The sequence below is a fragment of the Poeciliopsis prolifica genome, unplaced genomic scaffold (assembly GCF_027474105.1).
Source record: "Poeciliopsis prolifica strain line A6 unplaced genomic scaffold, Auburn_PproV2 SCAFFOLD032, whole genome shotgun sequence".
Classification (NCBI taxonomy): Eukaryota; Metazoa; Chordata; class Actinopteri; order Cyprinodontiformes; family Poeciliidae; genus Poeciliopsis; species Poeciliopsis prolifica.
Window position 1 is genome coordinate 3,542,149 of NW_026562407.1, and position 20,935 is coordinate 3,563,083.

The following is a 20,935-nucleotide window of genomic DNA, read 5'->3' on the forward strand; positions in this document are numbered from 1 at the left end:
AACATATGTATCAGATCAGCTTTTAAAAAAACAACACCAAAAAAACACATGAACCGGATAAACAGGTCTTTCAACACGTTGCTGTCATCATTTTCACATTCATTATGTCAGAGGTACTTCTACTTCCTATTTCTGCTATTTAAAATATCAAGCTGTCTGTCTCTCAGACACTAGAGGACATATCAACACACCAGTTTCATCAGAAGCAGCAATCGTCAGATGATTAGAACCGGGCTGTCCCCTGGATGCTTTTCACATCAGCTATGGTGGAAATCGACGCTTCCAACTCCTTTCTGACTGTGGTGAGAGTGCTGCGTGTTTCCCTGGTGGATGAGCTGGAAGGACACATCGACTCCCTGGTGGAAGAGCTAGTGGATCAGAAAGCGTTCACTCGGGACGACCGAGAGGAAGTGCTGTGTCAGCCGGGGCCCCGGGCCAGAGTGCGGAAGGTTTTGGATATCCTGGAATGCAAAGGGGAGGAAGCGGCGAAAGTTTTCTTGTCTGTTAGAAGTCATCAGCAGCTCTCCAAGAATGCACCTCAAGTTCCAAGCTCAGGTTTGGGAAATTTTAACTGGGAAAATGTGAAGAGACATGGTGTACAATGACTTTCCTTAGTTTTGAATAAGTTGAAATGTAGCTTAAGACCTTTATTTAAATATAATTAACATGGGGTGCATGCACTAAAGCTGCTATGTGGTTAGCCTTCACTTTTGTTTTCTGTAAAAGAAAACATGCTGACTGTATTTTTAGAGAAGGCAACTAACAGATTTCATTGTACTAAAGTCAATTTGTTTGGTTGAAACCCTTTCAGCTCCAAATCGGTTGTTAGGATCGAGCAAACAAACAGCTGGTAAAACATCAGCAATCGCATACCATTTAACACACATTGTTTGTGACTTTACACGATTCTTTCAATTAACTTCTCAACTCATTTTAACTTTTAAAAACTGTTGCCTTTAATCAGCCCTGTTTTCTTTCTAAAACCAGTTATTCTCTACATTAACATTTTCTTCATCTAAGTCAAGGAAAAGCTTGCACTTTAATATCAAATTAACATTATAGCATAATAAATTGGAATATTATTGAAAAGCTCATTTATTTCAGTAGCTCAGTTCAAGTGAAATAGATGAATTACACACAGACTGAAGTTTTCAACCCTGGATGTTTAATTAATTATGGAAGGGTTTCGGTACATCCAGGTTGATTATGCTGCATGCACTGGAAAAAAAATCTGATAAAACCTGTCTCTGTGTGAAGATGTTTATACAAGTGTGTTAATTAATTTTGTATTTTGTGACAACAGAATCTGTGATTTATTTGTTTTGTTTCAAGTGGAGCAAAACTGTAGATATAGTTTAATGTAAATTGTGACTCAAAGAACATAATTTGTCTACTTATGAATTTGAAACTGTTTTGTATTTCTTAAAGACTGAAAACTGAATATGTCATTATATAACTCATAAGTTTTCGCTGTGACTTTACAATCTCTAATACGTTTGCACCAAATATACCTCCATAGCAAGTAAGCAAATTTACAATTCACCTTTTTTGCCACTGCAGAGTACAAGAAGATACAACAAAAGCACAAAGATGTCCTGAGGCGCCGGAGTGAGAGCATGCTTTTCTACAACAGTAGGCATGGAGACAAAATCCTCTTTTCTGAACATTACGTCAACCTCCTATTAGTGGATGGACACCAGGCCTTGGAGATTAAGAGACACGAGGTTCTGGCTTTTGGACAAAAGAGATTGTCTCTACAGCATAAATCAGGGCTGCAAAGGAAAATTGCACCAGCTGAACTGTTTTTGAGAACAAACGAAAAACGTCCAATAAAGAAAGTGCTGGTGACTGGGGTGGCGGGAATTGGCAAAACGGTTCTGGTGCAGAAAATTCTCTTTGATTTCGGGCAGAACAAGGACCACCTGGGATTTGACTTTGTTATTCACATGAGCTTTAGAGATTTAAATCTTATTGACAAACCCACAAACTTCAGAGACTTGGTACTTCGTAAAAATAGGCACCTTGCTAAAGAACTGGATTACATCTTAGCTAACGATGACAAACTCCTAATCATCCTGGATGGATTTGACGAGTTCAGACACTACCGGAGCTGCGACGTTGACGTATTTGTGTCTGAGCCACAGGAGGATGCAGAGGTGAATGAAATTTTGGGGAGTTTGTTGCAGGGTGAGCTGCTACCCAATGCCTCTGTCATGCTCACAAGCCGGCCCACAGCTATCAACCACATCCCTATTGGATGCATAGACCGCTATGTGCTCATTGCCGGATTCTCCATAAATGAAGTTCAAGACTTCTTCCTGAGGTATTTCCAGGATGCTACTGTGGCTGGCAGAATGTTTTCAACGGTTTCAGCAAATGAACTAATGCTGACACTATGCTATATTCCTGCTTTCTGCTCCATTGTGTGCTGCATCCTCAATGAGAGCAAAGATCTTTGTGGGGAAAGCCTAAAGACCATGACGGATATTTACGTGCAGTATCTGGTGGCTTTGCTCCGTTCTCACACCCAGTCAAGAACTAAGACGTGTCCTGAAGACCAAGGAGCAAAAATCAACCTGCAGCTGTCTGATATTGTGTTGAAGCTAGGTCGACTTGCCTTTACAAAGCTAATGGAGCATCAAACACTCTTTTACAGCAGCGACCAAGATGTGGCTGGGCTGGAGGGATGCAGCATGGTTAGCACCTTCCTTGATACGACAGTTGCACAAGAGCCCGGCTGCACTGAAGAAGTTTTCTCCTTTGCCCACCTCACTGTTCAGGAGTTCTTTGCTGCTCTTTACTGTGCTGTGACGGATCAACCATTGCCTGATGCAATGCAGAGCAGTGACAACCAAAACAATGGACACTTGGACCTCTTCAGCCGCTTCCTGTCTGGAATCCTCTCAGATCGGAATTCCAGTTTTCTGTCAAGACAAGTGGGACTTTGTTGCAAGGAGGAAAAAGTAGAGATCTACCGTCAGAAGATCACAACAGATCTCGCAATTCTTTGTGAGAATGGAGCCCATATTCTGAACTGCTTACATTGTTTGTTTGAGCAGCAGGACCAGTCAATGACCCTATCAGAGCTCCCAGAATTACTTAGAGTAAATGTCAGCGACGAAACTCTCGCTCAAATGGACCGGAATGCCATAAAGTATTTCCTAACCCTCACAGAAGGCAAAATACTATCAGAACTGGATCTTACAGGGACTGGAGTGAACTGTGACTCTCTGAGAGATATTCAACCATTTCTGCATAGATGTCAGAGACTGTGGTGAGTGCCACGTTAAACTTAGCTCACCTGCAACTGCTGAAGGTGTTGTAAATGCATCTGTTCCCCCTTGAAGTTTTCCACTTTTTTGCCACATTCAAATCCCAGAAAACCTCTTGAATTTATTTTCAACAACCTTTTTTTTCTGGCTCTACCAGATAAACTGCAGTAGAACCAATTATTGAGAGTATTCAGAAGTCACCTTATCAGTCATTGGTAATTCTTTGTGTAATTTATAGCCAGTATGAAACTTAATAGATCACCACAGATGACTGCACTAGATTTGGTTAAGGGTAATCAGAGAAAAAGGGGCACAATGAAAGACATATCCCATTTTTCATTCATAAAACCTCTTGACTACCATTCTCCTTCCATTTCACATGCTATATTTTGTTTTGATCTGTGACACAAAGTTCCAACAAAATACCTTAAAGTTTGTGGTTACAATGTGACAAAAAGGTGAAAAGATTTAAGTGGTGAGAATGTGTTTTGCAAGGCATTATATCTATTTCCATGAACTCTCTTTATTCCAAAGGCTTGGAGAAAATAATTTAGACATGGATGCAGTTCAGGTCATTGCAGATGTAGTGAAGATCTCAGAAAACCTCACGCACCTGGGGTAAGATTTCATTCATTCACACGCGTCCAGCGACTATATCTGAATTAATTTTCACATAATTTCAAACAGTATACACTGACAAAACCTTTTCTGACTGAATTAATTCATTAACAGGGTCTCACTCAAACAATGTCCCTCTTTCTGTTCTTTCTTCAGGCTTGGATGGACAAACATTGGTGACGATGAACTACAAACTCTTTGCACTTCGATCCGGGTGAAAAAGAAGGTTCAAGAATTGTGGTAAGGTGAAACTTGTAGCGTTGAGACATAATACGATTAGAGAAGTGAAAGCAGGTTAACAGAATGAGAAATATCCTATTGCATGTTGTACAACAGCTTGTTTCCCCTCTAACTTCTGCTTTTTTTCTGTCCAATTAAAATTTTGAATATTCTTAAAAATTTTGTGTATTTTCTTGGTAGCCAAAAGAGACGCAGAGAAAAGGGAATAGAATCTGACGCAGAGAAAAGAGAATAGAATCTGAATGTTGATTCATGTAGCTGTGTCTTGAAAAAGTATTCATACATCTTTCATTTTTTTTCACGTTACTGTATTTTATTGCAATTTCAAGTGACAGACCAACACAAAGTGGAGGACAAATGGGACATGGAAGGAAAACTTAAATGGTTTTTAAAAAAAGAAAACTGTCCTTGTCTGACCTGTAAATTTAGGCAAAATCCTGATAGGTTTCAGTGTGCCATGGTCTTCCTATGTTCAGATAATGAAACAAATAGCACTCCATGTTTTTTTTTAAGTATGTTATTTATAACTTAACCCTGCTTTAAATTTGTCCACCACTTCATTCTTGACCTGTCTGGTCAAGAATGAAGAATGTTATTTGGTCTTCAAGGTGATGTTTGTTTACTAATCTTCTCTAATAAACTTCTGATGCCTTCACAAAACAACTAGATCATCCTCAGATTAAATTGCAGACATGCAGATTCTCTTTACTAATCGAGTGACTGGATTTTATTGAGAGGCATTGGGATCTAATTGGGCACAATATTGTTTGCAGATTTTATTTGAAGAAAAAAATGGAAAATTATGAATTATGCAATACTTTGTGTTATAAATAAAAAATCACAGTAAAATACACAGGAATGTGCTGCTATAATGTGAAAAAACTTAAGCAACGTAAATGTGAATACCTATGAATTAATCATTTGTTCCCACAGGTTGGAGGGTAATCGAGTTAGTCACAGAGGTCTGCTATCACTCGCTGATTTGACGCCTGATCCACTGCAAATAATTGTGTAAGTTTAAGCTTTTTTTCAACGTACAGAACTCTAAAGCTTTTTTAATTACTATTATTTTTTATTTCCTCTTCTTTTTTCAGGGTCATATGGAACAACTTGTATGAGACCGAGTCGGAGAGTCTGTGCAGCCAGGACAGCATCACAGTAAATTTTACAGATGAACAACTGTGGGAAGAGTGGGGGCAATGGGTTTTTAAGCGCTGCCAGGTCAGCAGCAACGAGAAGCTAGTGACGGTACTCCACAAAGTTTGCAACATGTCAAATGACTGTCTGGAGCTCCGCTGGGCAAAGACCTTTTACAGTCAACTGTCGCAGCTCATAAAGAGCCGGATAGAGTGCTGCACGGAGGACGACATGTGCAAGAAACTCCAAAAATTTGACAGTCTTTTAAATCTCTGAAGACGTGAGAACAATTTATTTCCTGCGAATTGTTTCATGAAAGACTAAAGAATGAAAAGGAATGGCACATGGAACAACGTCATTACTTTCTCTTTTAATGATTAACACTAAAACCACAACACTTGTGTGCCAAAATTACCTAGAAAGGATTGGAGCAATACAGTCACAATAAAACGTTTTCCAGATTCTAAAATTGTTTACAAAAATACACACCAAAAATTCCCTTGGTGTTTAGAAAGAAAAACCGTTGAAGCAAAGCAATATAGAAAAGTAAGCGCATCTTTGCTGCTTTCATAGGCTTAAGAATAAAAAGTAACACACGTTTCATTTTTCTATCATCAGCCAGTATAAATGTCTCTACACATGTTAGATTCAACAAGCTTCAGTAAGTATCAAAAATGTTTAAGTTCAAGACTACATAATTAGAAAAAGGCAGAAGAAGTGCGACTTATTTGGAGGGATTTGTTTGGAGGAAAAATGTTTAAAAGATTACAGTATTACCACGTTGGTTTTGCATCTGAATGAATCACAAAACTTGAGTCACAGAACCAAATTTAGAGAAAATCATACACAGTATATGAGCAAAAATCTTGTACCAACTGCCAAGCATCATGACTGAAGTTGATAAATTGTCATTCTGCTACAGCAACATTTTGTGACCCCTTAAAAATTAACTATGACCTCCTCTACTTACCAAATTACCATAGAATCAAAAATAAGCCCTTCTCTCAAAACATGACCTCAGCTGGGGTATGCAAGAATAGAAGTGGTGTTGAAAGAAGAGCGGTCCAAAAATCCCCACAATGACGTGACACACTTTATAAAATGACTACTCCAGGTCACTGCTGCTAAAGGTCGTGTATGGGGTGTACTCATCTTTTTACAAGCAACTTTGACATTTTAACTTTAGGGAGGTGAGGGTGACTATGCCTGAGCAACATAATTTTTGATTGAGGGGAAGGATTATAAGCATCATTTATGAGCCAAGCAAACCAGGGGGAAGACGCAAACTACATTCAGAAATACCTCAATGGATAAGTATTTGCATTAAAAAACGTGGCCCGTACGGGGATCGAACCCGCGACCTTGGCGTTATTAGCACCACGCTCTAACCAACTGAGCTAACCGGCCTCTCGTGGACAGACCACCACAAATATAGATATCTATACCTCTGAATTCAGGTTATTCAGGGGTCCATGTTCTGTTTTGTTATTTATTGTTTCTGCACCAGACACCCAGCAGGGTCGTATTTTTCCATGCTGTTTTCAAAAATATTGACATTTCCCTGAAAGCAACAGCACCACTGCTCCGCCCCATCGACCGGATGTGCTTTTACTCATCTTCCAAATTAAATCAGACTATAGGGAAAGTTTTGTGTATACACACAATTGCCCTGCGACAGACTGGCGACCTGTCCAGGGTCTACCCCGACTCTCGCCCGGAACGCAACTGGAGATAGGCACCTGTAAATATAATTTTTATTTTTTTTACTATAACCTGTCATATTTCATAGATGGGTGTCTCTAAGAAGTTTTCAAATGGGTGGTCAAATAAGGGCATTTATATTGGTTCGGGATATTAAAACCAAAAGCCATGAGTAATTTTTTTTATTAGTGTATATTGTTCAACAAATACACCATTGTAATGGTTGTTCACTAATGGTTTGTTTAAGGTGTGAAACTTTGATTCAGAACCGCAGTACGGTATTTATATTATATCATTATTTTTTCTTTATGCTGTTTGTTATTTTATTATATGTATTTATGTATTTATTTTTTGGCATGTACATCATTATGTAATTAATTAATAAAATTGTTACAAACGCCCGGGATGGTAAGCTTGGACATTTATTTTGAAATCACGAACCGGAAACTTAACTCGTTCCTCTGACGAAATAACTGTGCGCCATGTCCGAAAGAGCAGCTTGTGTTGTGTGGCTGGAGCTAGCTCTGATTTAAGCCTATTTTTGCATTTATCAACGGGTTAAACTCCTCAAACAGGGTGAGTTCTACGGACGAGTATGTAATTTAAATGAATGTGGAATGAGTTGTTTAGAAAAGCATTTTAAGACTGCAGTATTTTGAATCTGTCGCCACTCGCTTGTTTTCATTCATTAACGTCACAAAGTTGCTAAAACAGCCAATGAGTTACTTATAAGTCAAACGATATGAAGATCATTCAGAATCTTTTGTCATCTGGCCCGTTTATTTTGTACAGGTGCTGGAAAAGGCTTGGGGCATGCTAATGATTTTTTTTTTTTGTGATCAAATAACCGAATCAAGATAGAAAAGTTCAGAAACACTCTTACCTCTGCTCTCTAACATTGTTTTTTTGTGTTAAAGCATCACTTTGCTACCCCACATTAATCATGATGAAGACAGAGAAGGAAGCAGGGGATGATGGAGCAACAAAACCCAGTGACAGTAGCAAGGAGACAGAAAAAAAGAAGCGATCCCGTGTCAAGCAGCTCCTCACCGACATTAAGAGGCAGGTGGAGTTCTGGTTTGGAGAGGTCAACCTGCACAAGGACCGCTTTCTGAAAAAGCTCATCGATGAGTCAGACAGTGGATGTAAGGATCTAGTGACAAGACTGAAAATGTAAATATAAAATTGAGAATACATTAGACTTTGCACCTCACTTCTTTGGTTGCAGATGTTGACATATCTGTGCTGACGAGCTTCAGTCGCATGAAGAAGCTGACGACTGACACTAAGCTGATCTCTAGAGCCCTGAAGAATTCATCCGTAGTGCAGGTACGGCTTTTGCTCCAAATAATTATCACATGGTTTGCACTATTTTTCTAATTCAATCTTCCAGGGGCTCAAACATGTCAGTGATGCATAAAAACAAATAATTGTTTTGTTTCAGGTTAACCTTGAAGGAACTAAAGTAAGACGTAAACATCCCCTTGGAAGCCCACCGAATAATGTTGACAGCCGGACGGTGTATGTGGTAAAACACATTTTCTTCTTCTGCAACCTCTGACGGGTTTTACCAGAGCCGTTGCCAGAGCTCCTTCTTCCACAAGCCTCATCCTTTAAATGGCTCGTTTAAAAATGCAAACAGGACTTCTTATGACTTTCTTTCAGCACTGGCTTTCTTTCTGCTCATCCTTTAAGAATAGGATGAGCAGTTCTAATAGTTCTAATATCAGATTTTTTCATGAGTTGTTCTTTCCTGCAGATTCCATTGTATAACTCCCATTTTTTACATGATCCACAAGATGGGACTACAAGAGATTTTAAAAACTAGAGATAATGTACCATGATTTCAGTCTCTTTTTCTTTAATCTGTCTGAATGGTGGTTCATCATTGATGAGCATTGCAGTAATTTCAGAAAGTTTGACATCATGTGGCCCACATTCTGAGGGATTTTTTTTTTAAAGTCTGTCAGGAAAAATTAAAAAAATAAAAGTTTTTAAACCACCGTTGACTGATAATTCTAGAAACACTAACGTAATGACGTGCTGTAGTTTTTCTTTTAATTAGTTCAATTATTAAACTATCCATTTTTTTATTGTCTCTTCCCCCTTCAAGGAACTTTTACCGAAGGATGTGACTCACAGCTGGATCGAAAGAGTTTTTACAAAGTGCGGGAATGTGGTGTACGTCAGCATACCCAGATACAGGAGCACCGGTGACTCTAAAGGATTTGCCTTTGTCGAGTTTGAGAAAGAGGAACAAGCTCAAAAAGCTATTGAGGTGATTTTAAGGGGGTTTTTGTGTTAGAAAAAAAAAGAAAACAAACTGATGAATTTTATGCATCAGTTGCTTGATGTGATCTGTGTGTTAATATAGAAAGTTGCTGACTATCTCTCTAAAACAAGCTAAATTAAATTTCATTCGTCGCACTTTTTTCTTTTGCGTGATTCTAGAGATTGTGAAATCAGTGATACAAAATATTTAAATTGCACTGTTTCCAGCTAATATGTGCCCTCTTGGTAAAGGGCGTGGAATCTTTGGGACATTAAGATGAAGATAAGAATTTTTAGGCCATTTAAAAATCTTACACATGCTGTTTGCTTCAAAAGAAGCCGTGTGATAAGTTTTAATTTCTGAAACAGATGTTGAACAACCCTCCTGAAGACGCTCCAAGGAAGCCGGGGATTTTCCCCAAAACATTAAATAGGAAGCCTATTCCTTTTTCTGTGGACAATCCACAGTCACGTAAGTTGAAATGTTTCAATTTTTGCCAACATATCATAGATCAGAAAGCTACTTTTATGACACTTACTGGGCGGTAATATTCCGTAGGGGAGGAGGAGAAGAAAAAGCGCAAGAAGAAAAAAAAGAAGGATGGAACAACAGCAGCAAAGGCATCAGCAGAAAAAGTTCAAGAGGTTGCAATGGAAGCAGAGCCATCAGAGCACAAGAAGAAGCACCTGACAGCATATTGTGATCCGGAGACCAGCAGCACACAGAAGACACCGGGAAAATTATCAGAGAAAAAACGGCGGCGGTCACAGACTGCAGAGGGATCAGAGAGTGACGTTCCCTCTAAGATTAGGAAAACCAGTGAAAGTGAAACTGGGCATAAGGAGGAAGATGAAGCCAGCATGAGTAAGTTCACATTCATTTCCGTCTCTCTTGTACTCCAGGTATGTCTTGTTTATGTACGTGTTTTTTCGTACCACACTTTTTTCCTTCCACCGAACCTTCCATCAGTTTGCCAATAATCTTTTGTGATTGACCCTCCTTGCGGAAGTTGTCAATAATTGTCTTCAGGACAACTGTCAAATTGAATAACACTTCTGTGTTTAAAATGTGTTTTATTTCACATTTTAATTTAGCAAGAAAGTACATTTTAAAATATTCCTTGAGCTCTAAGAAAAAATCATGAAGGTTTGAAAATGTACTATAATAATTTCTGGCGTTTTCAATTATCTCTTTTTTTTTTGTAATTAAAAATAGCTGCTACCTGATCATTCTTCACACTTCAATTCAATTGCGTGACAGTGATCTACTCGACAAAAGAATGACCCGCATTGAGTTAATTTGTCCTTTTTTAAGGAAATGACAAGTGTAATCACATGCCTAATAAATCCTTGGCTGTTTACTGTGTTATTCCCCATCTCAGATCTGCCCAATAAAAGCGACACAGAGGGAAACACGGAAAAGGGGAAGGAAAACAGAGATGACATGACTGTGAAGGCAAAGAGGAAGAGAAAAAAGAAACACAAAGAGAAGCTGAAAATTGGAGAGGAAGTCATCCCGTTGCGTGTTCTAGCAAAGTAAGCCCTACATCCCTTTTTCAATCATTTGTATCGACACTGGTTCAATATAGTAAAGCCCCTGCTGGATTCCATCACAGCGTTGTTCTTTTAAATGTCTTGTCTATTTGAAGGAAGGAGTGGCTTCAGCTGAAAGAAGAGTATTTGGTCCTACAGAAGCGCAGCATGGCGTCCCTGAAGAAATGCATCAGCAAGATTAATCACAAGGACGATGACGCTGCTCAGGATGGAAACGGTGATTTTGGATTTTAGGCTGTTTTGATGATTACCGGTAGTTATTTTTGGGATAACGTTGGCAAATTGCATAAAACCCCTAAAACGTCCACTGCAGAGGTCATTTCCACATTTGCAGGAATGGCTAGGGAGGTCTGCATGTGTTTGAAAATTACAAACCCACGGCGATAGATGGTGCAGTTGTCACATTTCTGACCATAGATCAAGTCTTTTTCTGTAATATTTGGACCTCTTTCTGAACCAAAAAATGTCCGTAAGAATGAGCTCTACTCATATCTGAAAATATGCTTTATTATTGAATTTTGTGTTCTTCTCCTCTCTTTCAGTTGATATGAGCAACAAAGCGGAAAAAGAAACTAAACAAGGTCCACAGTTTGTCAGTGGCGTCATTGTGAAGATTACCGACAGCAAACCGTTACCAGCGAGGAAGATCATCAAAGTACAGTAACCTCCATGATCTTAACTAACTTCTGAAATTCAAAGACTGGGTGATTTACTTACTTTTCACACGGATGCGCTTCAATAAGTTAGAACTTTGTTGGAGTTTTAAGGTTTTTCTGTGACTTATTTCAAAAAGTGAAGAAAGTGTTTAGATTTATTCACAATAATATGGAATAAATCTAAAATTTTCTAATAAAGAAAATGCAAAAAGCTTAAGTATTACATAAGATCACTACTTACTTTACATGATGAATATTTTGTTTCTCCATGGCTGAATATTTGTATGTTTTTTCTTCCACCCAACTTTCCATCGACACACCTAGATGAAGCAGACTGTAATTGGCTTTTTTCTTCAGCAGTTATATTTTGTGGGTTTCCTTCCTTGTTGAAACTGTCAATAACTGTTGACTGTCAGTGTAATTTTATGTTGCTCTATCTGTCGTCTCTCATTGATGTTTGCACAGGATGCTCTGTCCAAAGTGTCTCCAGTCGCTTATGTTGACATTTTGGATGGAGATGTTGAATGTCACGTCCGTTTCCACACACCGGAGGACGCTACCGCCATCAGCAACGCTAAAGAGCAGCTGCAGAAGGAACACAGCTGGAAGCTGGAGATTCTTGAAGGTCAGAAAGTTTTCTCCTCAATATGCAGAGAGAAATTTACATATAATGTTTGAGCATTTTGAGATTGCTTAAAGATGTACTTGTTCTGAAGTGCTTTTGTTTTTTTTTTCTTTCTATTTTGGATACTCTGTTTAATCTTACGTTAAAGGTGGCCATGAACAGCGGTACTGGCAGAAAATTTTAGTGGACCGCCAAGTCAAACTGAATCGTCCCAGGGAGAAGAAGCGAGGCACAGAAAAGGTGACGCTAAACGTTAAAAAATTTTTTTTAAATAAATCAGGGATAATTGGCTATAATTTGCTGAGATATGTTGTTTTGATCAAACCGAAACACAAACACAAGAAAAAGATTAAAATTCTCGCGTTACCATTGTAATGAATAATCTTCATAATGAATAATCCCATTATGAAGATTTTTTTAAAAATAATTCCTTTAAAATGTGAAAATCTTTTAATTTCTCAATACAATACTCAGGCCGGCTCTGTTTACTTGCAGAATCTTTTCCAAGATTTTAATTGTTCCATTTCTAGTGTTACGGCTCCACACAACGTATCTCATACCCTACAAGTAGTACATCTTTCAGGGCTTTTTTTTGATCTTTCATTTCATTTTCATTATTTTGTCACTTTGCAGCTCATATCCAAAGCTGAGAAAATCATCATTGCTCGAGCCAAGGAGGCCAACAAGCACATCCGCTTTGAAGAAGACTGAGATCCCCCAGACTTACCACTCCAAGTTTCCACTGATGAATACTTGGCTCAAGTAGAATTGCCCAATCGTGTTCTATGTGTCATTTTGTGGTCACACTGGAGCCGCTGTCATAAACCAGGATGCTGCTAGGGTTAAAGATGGTTAAATTTTTTTTTTTTGTTACTATATCAGTGTTTTTTTCTAAAAGCAGCCCTGTATACGTGTAAATATTCTTTTTCAGAAATGTTCTCCAGTAAAGACGTGGTAGAGTCAACACCTGCTTTTTAATAAAATGAAATAACATGCTTTCAGTTTCTGGGTTTGTAAATTTTCACTTCAATTTCTTTTTATTTTAATTTAGTAATTTAAAAAAAAAAAAAGTAGGTTTAAGATCTGTAGACAATGTTTATCCAATCTTGTAATTGTTTTGTAACAGAAACCAAAACCTATTATAAGTTTCGTTAATCTAACTATGGTCATAGTTTCTTGATGAGTATCTAAAGAGCACATGTGGATGAAAATATCTTGTTTAATCCAAATATTTTGCTGTTCTTAATCAAACATTTATGTCTTTACCAAAAATAAAATTTTGGTAAAGACACAAGTAAATAAAAAAAAAACATACCATCTAAAGCAAACACACTTGTTTTCATCTTCTAATCAAAAATAATGAAAATTGTCAGACAATGAGTGTAAAAAATATGCAAACTCCAAATTCCGTTGTTCTATTTAGACATTTATTGTTTCAAATGTGAAAAAGACCCAGCGGTTATTACGGCTCAGCGAACACCAGCTCACCGCTCCTGCCAGTAAATACTGGAAAAGCTTTTGAAGGCAGGATTTTGGTGCTTCTCCATGACGTCGCAATCACACTTGTCGGTAACTCTATTCATCTTTTTGGATGTGGGCTCTTTAATTACCCACCTTTTAAAACAGTCAACTGGTTGCATTCCAGCTGCAGTTTTTAAAAAATTTTCTTGAGAACCAACGTCTTTTTTTTTTTTTTTTTAGAAGCCTTCACTGTTTGTTGCTTGATATTCAATGTGGAATTTTCTAACGCCTGGCGGGGTTGAGATCTTCAGTTTCGATCGATCTGGTCTTGAATTCAAGATGTTCATGGTTTGTAGTCCGAGTCTCCAGCAGTATGACTGACCAACAGGTGGTAACCCCTTGTTAAGCTATTGCCGGTGACGGATGTAATCCACTCTATAGGTGGTGGTGGTTTCAAAAGGCATTATCTTTTCTCTTGTTGTAAAGGTTCGATTTCTTTGTGAATTTATTAACCTCTGGCAATAGGTTGAGTCCGTGTTAAACCTGTCCGGCACCTCTTGCCTCCAGTTTCGGTAATCCCCTGTTGGACATAAGTGTGATACTAATTAAGTTGGAATAATTAGCTGTATTGCATGTATGAGAACGAGCATTAACCAGTCGCTTACTTTTATACACGCTTGTGTAATCCGCCACAGACCAACCCGGAGGTTCCGGGGTGGATGCAAACTTCCGTACAGTGATAATGTTTTTTGTTGGGAGAGGCATCCTTATTCTCTTTGGTCGAGAGCTTGGTTGTGGTTTGATTACAAACTTGCTTCTGTAAGACAAATCACAGAACTCAAAGAGTTTTTATTTTATTAAGGGGTTACAGACAGTGTCTAATATAATTCATGAACATTGAGGGAAATAAACGCTTTATCTCCGACAGATTATTTCAGATGTTTGCTTAGTATTTTCCGTGTTACAGATTTTTCTTCTGTTTTAGCCCCATGTCATCAAATAATGTTATTTATAAAAGATAACCTTCCTAAAAGGGAGTTTCATTAAGGGGAGAGAGGGCATCCTATTCAATCTGAACCTATTTGAAAAGTAAATATCCCTCAATAGGTAGCCCCATTGGCAGCAATAACTCTTGTATTTTCGATGACTAACATTGACTCTTACATGAGTGTATGGAAAACGTCAACCACGTTTGACCATTTTTAAGCATTAACATTCTGTTTACGATCATAACATATCGACAAAATTGATATATTGTAGATGTTCTGTTCTCGAACCCCCTATGGGCATAGGTGTAAGAAGATGGATGGATGGATGTTCTGTGCCAAACATGGGAGCTTGAATTTGTCCTCTGAGTTTGATTGTCCGATGTTCCCAGTGATCTTATTAGTTGAGGGCTGACCAATTTTCATCATTCCAAAACCCATGAGGGTACAGACTAAAGGGTCTTGAACATCAACACCAACCCATATCACATTCCCAACATGCATTTTGATGTCTGTCTTTCATTTTGTCCTAACTGTCCTTCGACAGTTTTTTTGGCCTTGTCCAACGGGTGGCGAGGTTACAATAGAAACAATTGATGTTGCAGACAGGTGTTATCTTACACTTGAGCTGAGATGTTTAAACACACAACCAATCTGTGGAAGCTAAAACTGTGACTTGTCTGGGGCCAAACATTTCTACCAATTGAGTTTCTGCTCATCTCTGATTATTCCAATAAAATCCAGGCCTAGTCAGGGGAAAAAAAAATATTTCCAAGATTATTTCGTCTCTAATAACTTTCCAGGAATCCTTGATCATCTGAACCTGTCTGGCAGAGACAACACGAGTTTTATACCAAGGATAACCAAGGATAAAACAAAGGGCGAGACAGTGTGGTTCTGATGGAGCGGTGAAAAACAACTTCCAACCTTGTACATGTGACCCAAATAGCTTTGTCTTGGTGGGACTGTACAGGAACTTAGAATAAACACATATAGCAACACAACAAGCAGATGTGACCTTATTGTAATTTTTCCACTTCAACCTCATCAGTAAGAGCAAGATTAAAACATTCCAACACATATAACATGCTTGAAGCTTTGATAAAACGTCTATACCTGACCGTAGCTACATCAAATGGTGTGCCCTTTAGTGTATGGTAAGGGTTCTTCTCTTTTGAAGTGTAACACATGGAGGTGTATCTTCTGGGATCAACGAAGGTGGTCTGGTATATGGTTTTTGGAGGGGGGCCAATATGGCCTCTATAAAAACTGCACATCAAGGCACAACACAAAGCAACAACTTGGGTTTATCTTTGGATATATCAACAGATTATTTTAAACACGATAAAATGATACATTTGGTAGATTTTTTTTTTGTCCTATAAAGAACTATTTTCTGGGGGGGAAAGGAAAGTCAGAAGAATTATGCATACAAACATCTAGATATTCAATGTCCTAGATCAAATTTTGTATCTCTTCATATAAGAAAAAAAACAGACACATGAACTCACCTCATCTTTAGCTGACAGATTCAGGACGGTTGCGGTCCTTTCTCCTCAGCCGTGGATGTGATCTGCAAACATGAATTATTGCAGATTGTGGTGTGTGTGTGTGAGTTGAACGACGGTAGGAGATGAGCTTCTAAAAATAAACACCGTTGGATCCTGCGTGATGCGGCGGGCCGCTACCCGGGGTGACGCGCTTTTCAGACTCTAAGAAGATTCCAAACTCCCACTGGAGGTTCGATGCTGCAACTTTTGAAATAAATCACCAAATCAGCTCGGGCATTGACGTCACTCTTGATTTGACTCGTGCACCGGACAACGTGACTGTCCCACCGGGACGCCATCTGTCACTTTTTACTCAGGAGAAAATCGTTTCCTTTTTAGAGGAAAACGATTTGCTCAGCCTGAAAATAAAAATAAAAATAATGTTTTTAAAGTTTAATAAAAGTCACTTATTCAAGTAGGTAGAAGAAGGCTTAACATTAAGATGAAATGTTGGTCGATGAAAGCGATTCTTTCTTTAGTCCACTAGATGGCGACAAAACACAGGAGAGGAAAAAACTCAAAACTGAGCGTGGTTGCAACATTGATCATTTCAAATTTCATCAATCGGTAAATTACAAATCATTTCAGTGGACTAAAATTTCATTTACTTTTAGAAAGTGAAAATCCTATACATTAAATCATATATAATTTGTATATGATTTACATATACAAATTTGTACAAATTTTTATGTACAAAATTTGCAATTTTGTACATAACTGACAAATTATATAATTTGTATATGTATTTTCTACAGATGTGATGGTCGTAACACAGCCAGGTTGTTGAGTCAAAGGCTTTGCTTATTGACTCAGCGCCTAACAGTTGAAGACAAGTGTCATTCCTGCATCACTGTAGACAAGGTCCCCCAAACCATCTATCACACAAAAGTAAGACAGAGAAAACAGGCCGCCAGACTTGGAGGAGCTGATGCTCAATCACGCATTGCTGCACAACACTCCTCTAAATGAAAAAGGTGATGCCTTCATGACACTAAACACCTGCAAAAACCAAAATTGAGACCCAGAGGTTCCACACCAGACATCCTCTTAACCCTGACTATTGCTTTAATGATATAGACTATTCTTGTCTATTGACACCACAAACTTGATCCAGATCCACATGCATGATAAGATAAACTCCCACAAGCCTTTCAGCAACCAGTGAGTGCAGCGAGACCCAGAAGAGCAAAACCTTAGAATACCTAAAAAGGAAACTTTTACAATTAAAGTGTAACAAACCCTGCCAATGACAAAGTGTGAGAAATTCCACCATGCCAAGTCGTTGATGTCCACAGTTCTGGTAGATGGCAGTAAATGCACCTTCAGTTGGTTTGTGAACAAAACCCTAAAAGAAGAAGAAGAAGAGATAGGGCCACATGTATAGATAAACAGAGGCGACAAGCAGGATCGTGATAAAAAAAGAATATATCATAACCAGGATAATTTGGACATAATTTGGACATAAGGGATTAAATAGTACTCCTAAACTAATTAATATACATATACAGGTTGTAATTATTGTGAACAAATAGAAACAATACAACATATATATATATTTAGAATTTTTAGTATGTTCATGAATAGAGGTGTTAATTAGAAATGTAAATAGGAATAAAGGTATATTAGATATAAGGGAATTGTTTCAGAGATCATTGGGGATGTAGTTTTTAACAGTATTTTTATTTTTTTTAAAGAAGAATGGGTGTTTGGGGGAGATTGTAGTAGGAAAAGCATCTCATTTATACTCCAATCTGGAAGGTGGCGGTAATGCACCTTTTTTAACCGACCGTAAAAAAAGAGAAGAAGAACAACAAGCAGCAGAAAGAGGATAGTCGTCATTTCACCCAAATAGTCGGTATATTTATTGACCCGTAAACTCATCCTCAAAAAACAAAAACAAACAAACAAAAAACAAACAAACAACCAGTGAGAAATCTAGCGACTTTATAGACTTTACGCTTTATAGCCCTGCTGTGTCGTTAGCAATTAAGGAGCCTCTTCCGGTTCTGACACAGTTGTCCTTCCTGTCTGCCGTCCCCCAGCAGTCGGAGCAGAGGATATCCACACCTTATATCCACATATCCCAATGCTCGCTGCGGTCGCTATTCCAACTCCTGGGTTTTATACACGAACCGGGACGTGAAGAAGTTGTACCAAACTAGCAACCAGGAAGATTCAACTGCAACTTTCAACTGAAGGAGACCGCTTAGGTAAAGTGTTGCCAAAGTGAAGAAATTTTATGAAAAATGTTTATTTGTTTATTGTGAGTTAAATATTGCACAGTAAGAGCTTTGGCGAACATATAGCTTTACTCAGGCACACAAAGTATTGAAGTCTTAAATACAAATATATAGGCCTATATATATATTTAACTGACTGGCTTTATTATCATTGTCTTGAAGCAACACAAAAATTAGACAGAGAAAGAAAATACATATGAATTTTACTGAAAAGTGGCTCGATTACTATGTGTCAGGTAAATAAGCAAAACAATAAAGATTACAAACAGACTGGTGTTTGGAAGCATTACTGTTCTCTTATAGTAGCAAACCTTTTTAGCAGAATAGTTTGTTTCTACTTCTGACACTTTTCAATCACCTACAAAAGCTAAAAATGTGATTGATGTTGTCTACGAAATGGAGCCAAGGAAGATGGGGTTGAGCAAAAAAAAAAAAAAAAAGAACATTTTGAGCAGTCTTCCTTGAATAGTGTGCAACATGTATTGACTATTTGAGGACCTCCAGCAAGGTAAATCTGAACAGAATGGTTAATTATACAACCGTCAACTAACTGCAAGATATTAAGCGGTGTCCATGGACACAGAGCAATGAAGACTTTTCAGTGTAAAACACAAGTATTTAATAAAATAAAGAAAGTGGAAGTCTTTTAGCACCAAAGACATCATGACAGTTGTGTAAATGGGACAGAGTGCAGTGCTTCGCAAAACATTTTTAGATGTTCTTGCATAATATCCATTTCTGTCGTTTCGCTTATTTATTTATTTTTGACAAACACAACATACCTCTTTTTCTTTTCTCCTCAGATAATGCACATGGTGTCGTCTCCAAATCATTTAGTTGGAATTAGAATGAAGACCTTGGGTTGTTCCAAGCAGAAAGCCAAAGATTTTCTGTGCTTATGAGACATTTAGAGAGTTTGAATTTCTGGTTGTAGTTTTCATTATTCATAATGATTGAGTCTCGTATTTTAACGAATGCTGTTCTTTGATTATATGGACATGTTCATTGAATGCTTTTGAATAGCTGTTCTTGACCCTAGGTTCTTTGTACTTCTCCGGCTTTGTGTGTCCTCTTCTATTTAAAGAAGACTGGACTGGTTGCAATTTAGACACGTTCTTTCCTACTAAGCACTTCCTGCTGTTGCTGATTGGATTGGTGCTCGGTTCTCTGTTTTTAAACCCTTTTTCTTTTCTCAGCTGTTATTCTCACACTCTGTCCCGACTGGATCCAAACACATCCATGCATCAGAGTCTATGTCGGATCGTCTTATTGTTTCTCTCTCCTTCCGTAGCGTGACCCGAGCCTAATTCTAATGGCTCCTTCAACAGACAGAGCTAGATAAGAAGCCAAAGTTTTATGCTGAATTATTACTTAAAAGCGAGTAAGGAGTGAGTCTCCAGTCGACCCAGGTGGCAGAAATCTCATCTCATGGGCTGCTGTGAAAGTGGACAAATTCAGGCAGTATGAAGATTGACCTGAGTCCCTTTTTTCAAAGAGTTTCATTCCTGTGTTAAGATTGACATGAATTAAATGAAAGCGACTTTCTCACATCATGGTCTCTGGGAGCCTGTTGAGCTCCAATGAACACAAATTGTTAAATGCTTAATATGTATTTTGGGCATTTATTCTTCAGTTCTAATCAATAAAAGCAGTTCGTCATTTGCTTCGTGGCAGGGGATGAGAGGTTCACTTTTTTATCAAGGCAAACACCCTGTCACATGTCCTAGTCAAAGTCAAAACCCAAAAACCAATTCAGAATCTTTAGTAAAGCTTGAAAATTGATATTCACCACCATTCTCAATTCAATACAAAAGATTTTAAGCATTTTGGCAAAGTAAAAAAAGGACAAAAATGTTTTTTATAGATGTGAAAAGATGGTAGCAAAAGACTTTTAGCTGTGACTACACAGAGACGTATTGCCTCGGGGGAGTTAAAGACACCTGTATGCCACATATTTAGTTGTATTCATTTGCATTACTGACACTTTTCAGATACAGTTCATTTTGATAAAATACAATGACATTTGTGGTTGTCATGTGACAAAATGTGAAAAGAGTGAAGCGTTGCATATTTTTTCCCAGGGGATATAAGTCATACGATGCATGCAGCCTTCATTATATGAGCTGGAGTCTCTAGCTCATTTCACAAGTGAGCTAGAATTCATATTGGCCGAGTGGTGGCGCCAAAGAGCAGTAGGTCTATAACTGTCAAACATGGTGTTCAGAATATTCTGTAAGACAGTCAGTGGACGGGAAAGTTTAGAGTAGATCCTAATTTGATCACTGTTATGATAATATAGCAGATGTGGGTAATGTGTTCATTTATTTGTGGATTATTATATGATAAAATCTTGAAACTTTAATTTAATCCCAATTTACAAAATCAACACATACACAAAACAAAAACCAGACACATTGTGCATCTAATTTACAGTCTTCTGTGTTAAAAAGTCAAAACAGTTCTTTTTATACCATAGTTTCCATCCCATGTAACCCAACCTAAATATGTAATTTGACATTATTTTGCGCTTTTACGCAAAGATACTGCAACTTCTGGGGTTTTTTTTTCTTTGGTTTTGTTTTCTTTTTTCAAAACAAGCAGTTATTTTTAGAGTCATATTTTGC

The 20,935-nt window shown here is 38.0% G+C and overlaps 1 protein-coding gene and 1 non-coding gene across 2 annotated transcripts; one reads left to right on the forward strand and one right to left on the reverse strand.

The window, feature by feature from the left end:
• The first annotated feature begins 190 nt into the window (after positions 1-190).
• Positions 191-13,261, forward strand: larp7 (La ribonucleoprotein 7, transcriptional regulator). The gene is made up of 18 exons (XM_055050973.1): positions 191-555; positions 1,561-3,274; positions 3,807-3,890; positions 4,047-4,130; positions 5,064-5,141; positions 5,225-5,538; positions 7,886-8,113; positions 8,197-8,297; positions 8,413-8,496; positions 9,082-9,246; positions 9,609-9,711; positions 9,799-10,104; positions 10,622-10,775; positions 10,889-11,010; positions 11,336-11,448; positions 11,915-12,074; positions 12,223-12,314; positions 12,708-13,261. The coding sequence occupies exons 1-18, from the start codon at positions 246-248 to the stop codon at positions 12,783-12,785; spliced, it is 4,290 nt and encodes a 1,429-aa protein (XP_054906948.1). The 5' UTR covers positions 191-245; the 3' UTR covers positions 12,786-13,261.
• Positions 6,601-6,674, reverse strand: trnai-aau (transfer RNA isoleucine (anticodon AAU)). Its single transcript has one exon. It is a non-coding gene; the product is annotated as a tRNA-Ile (tRNA).
• Positions 13,262-20,935: the final 7,674 nt, after the last annotated feature.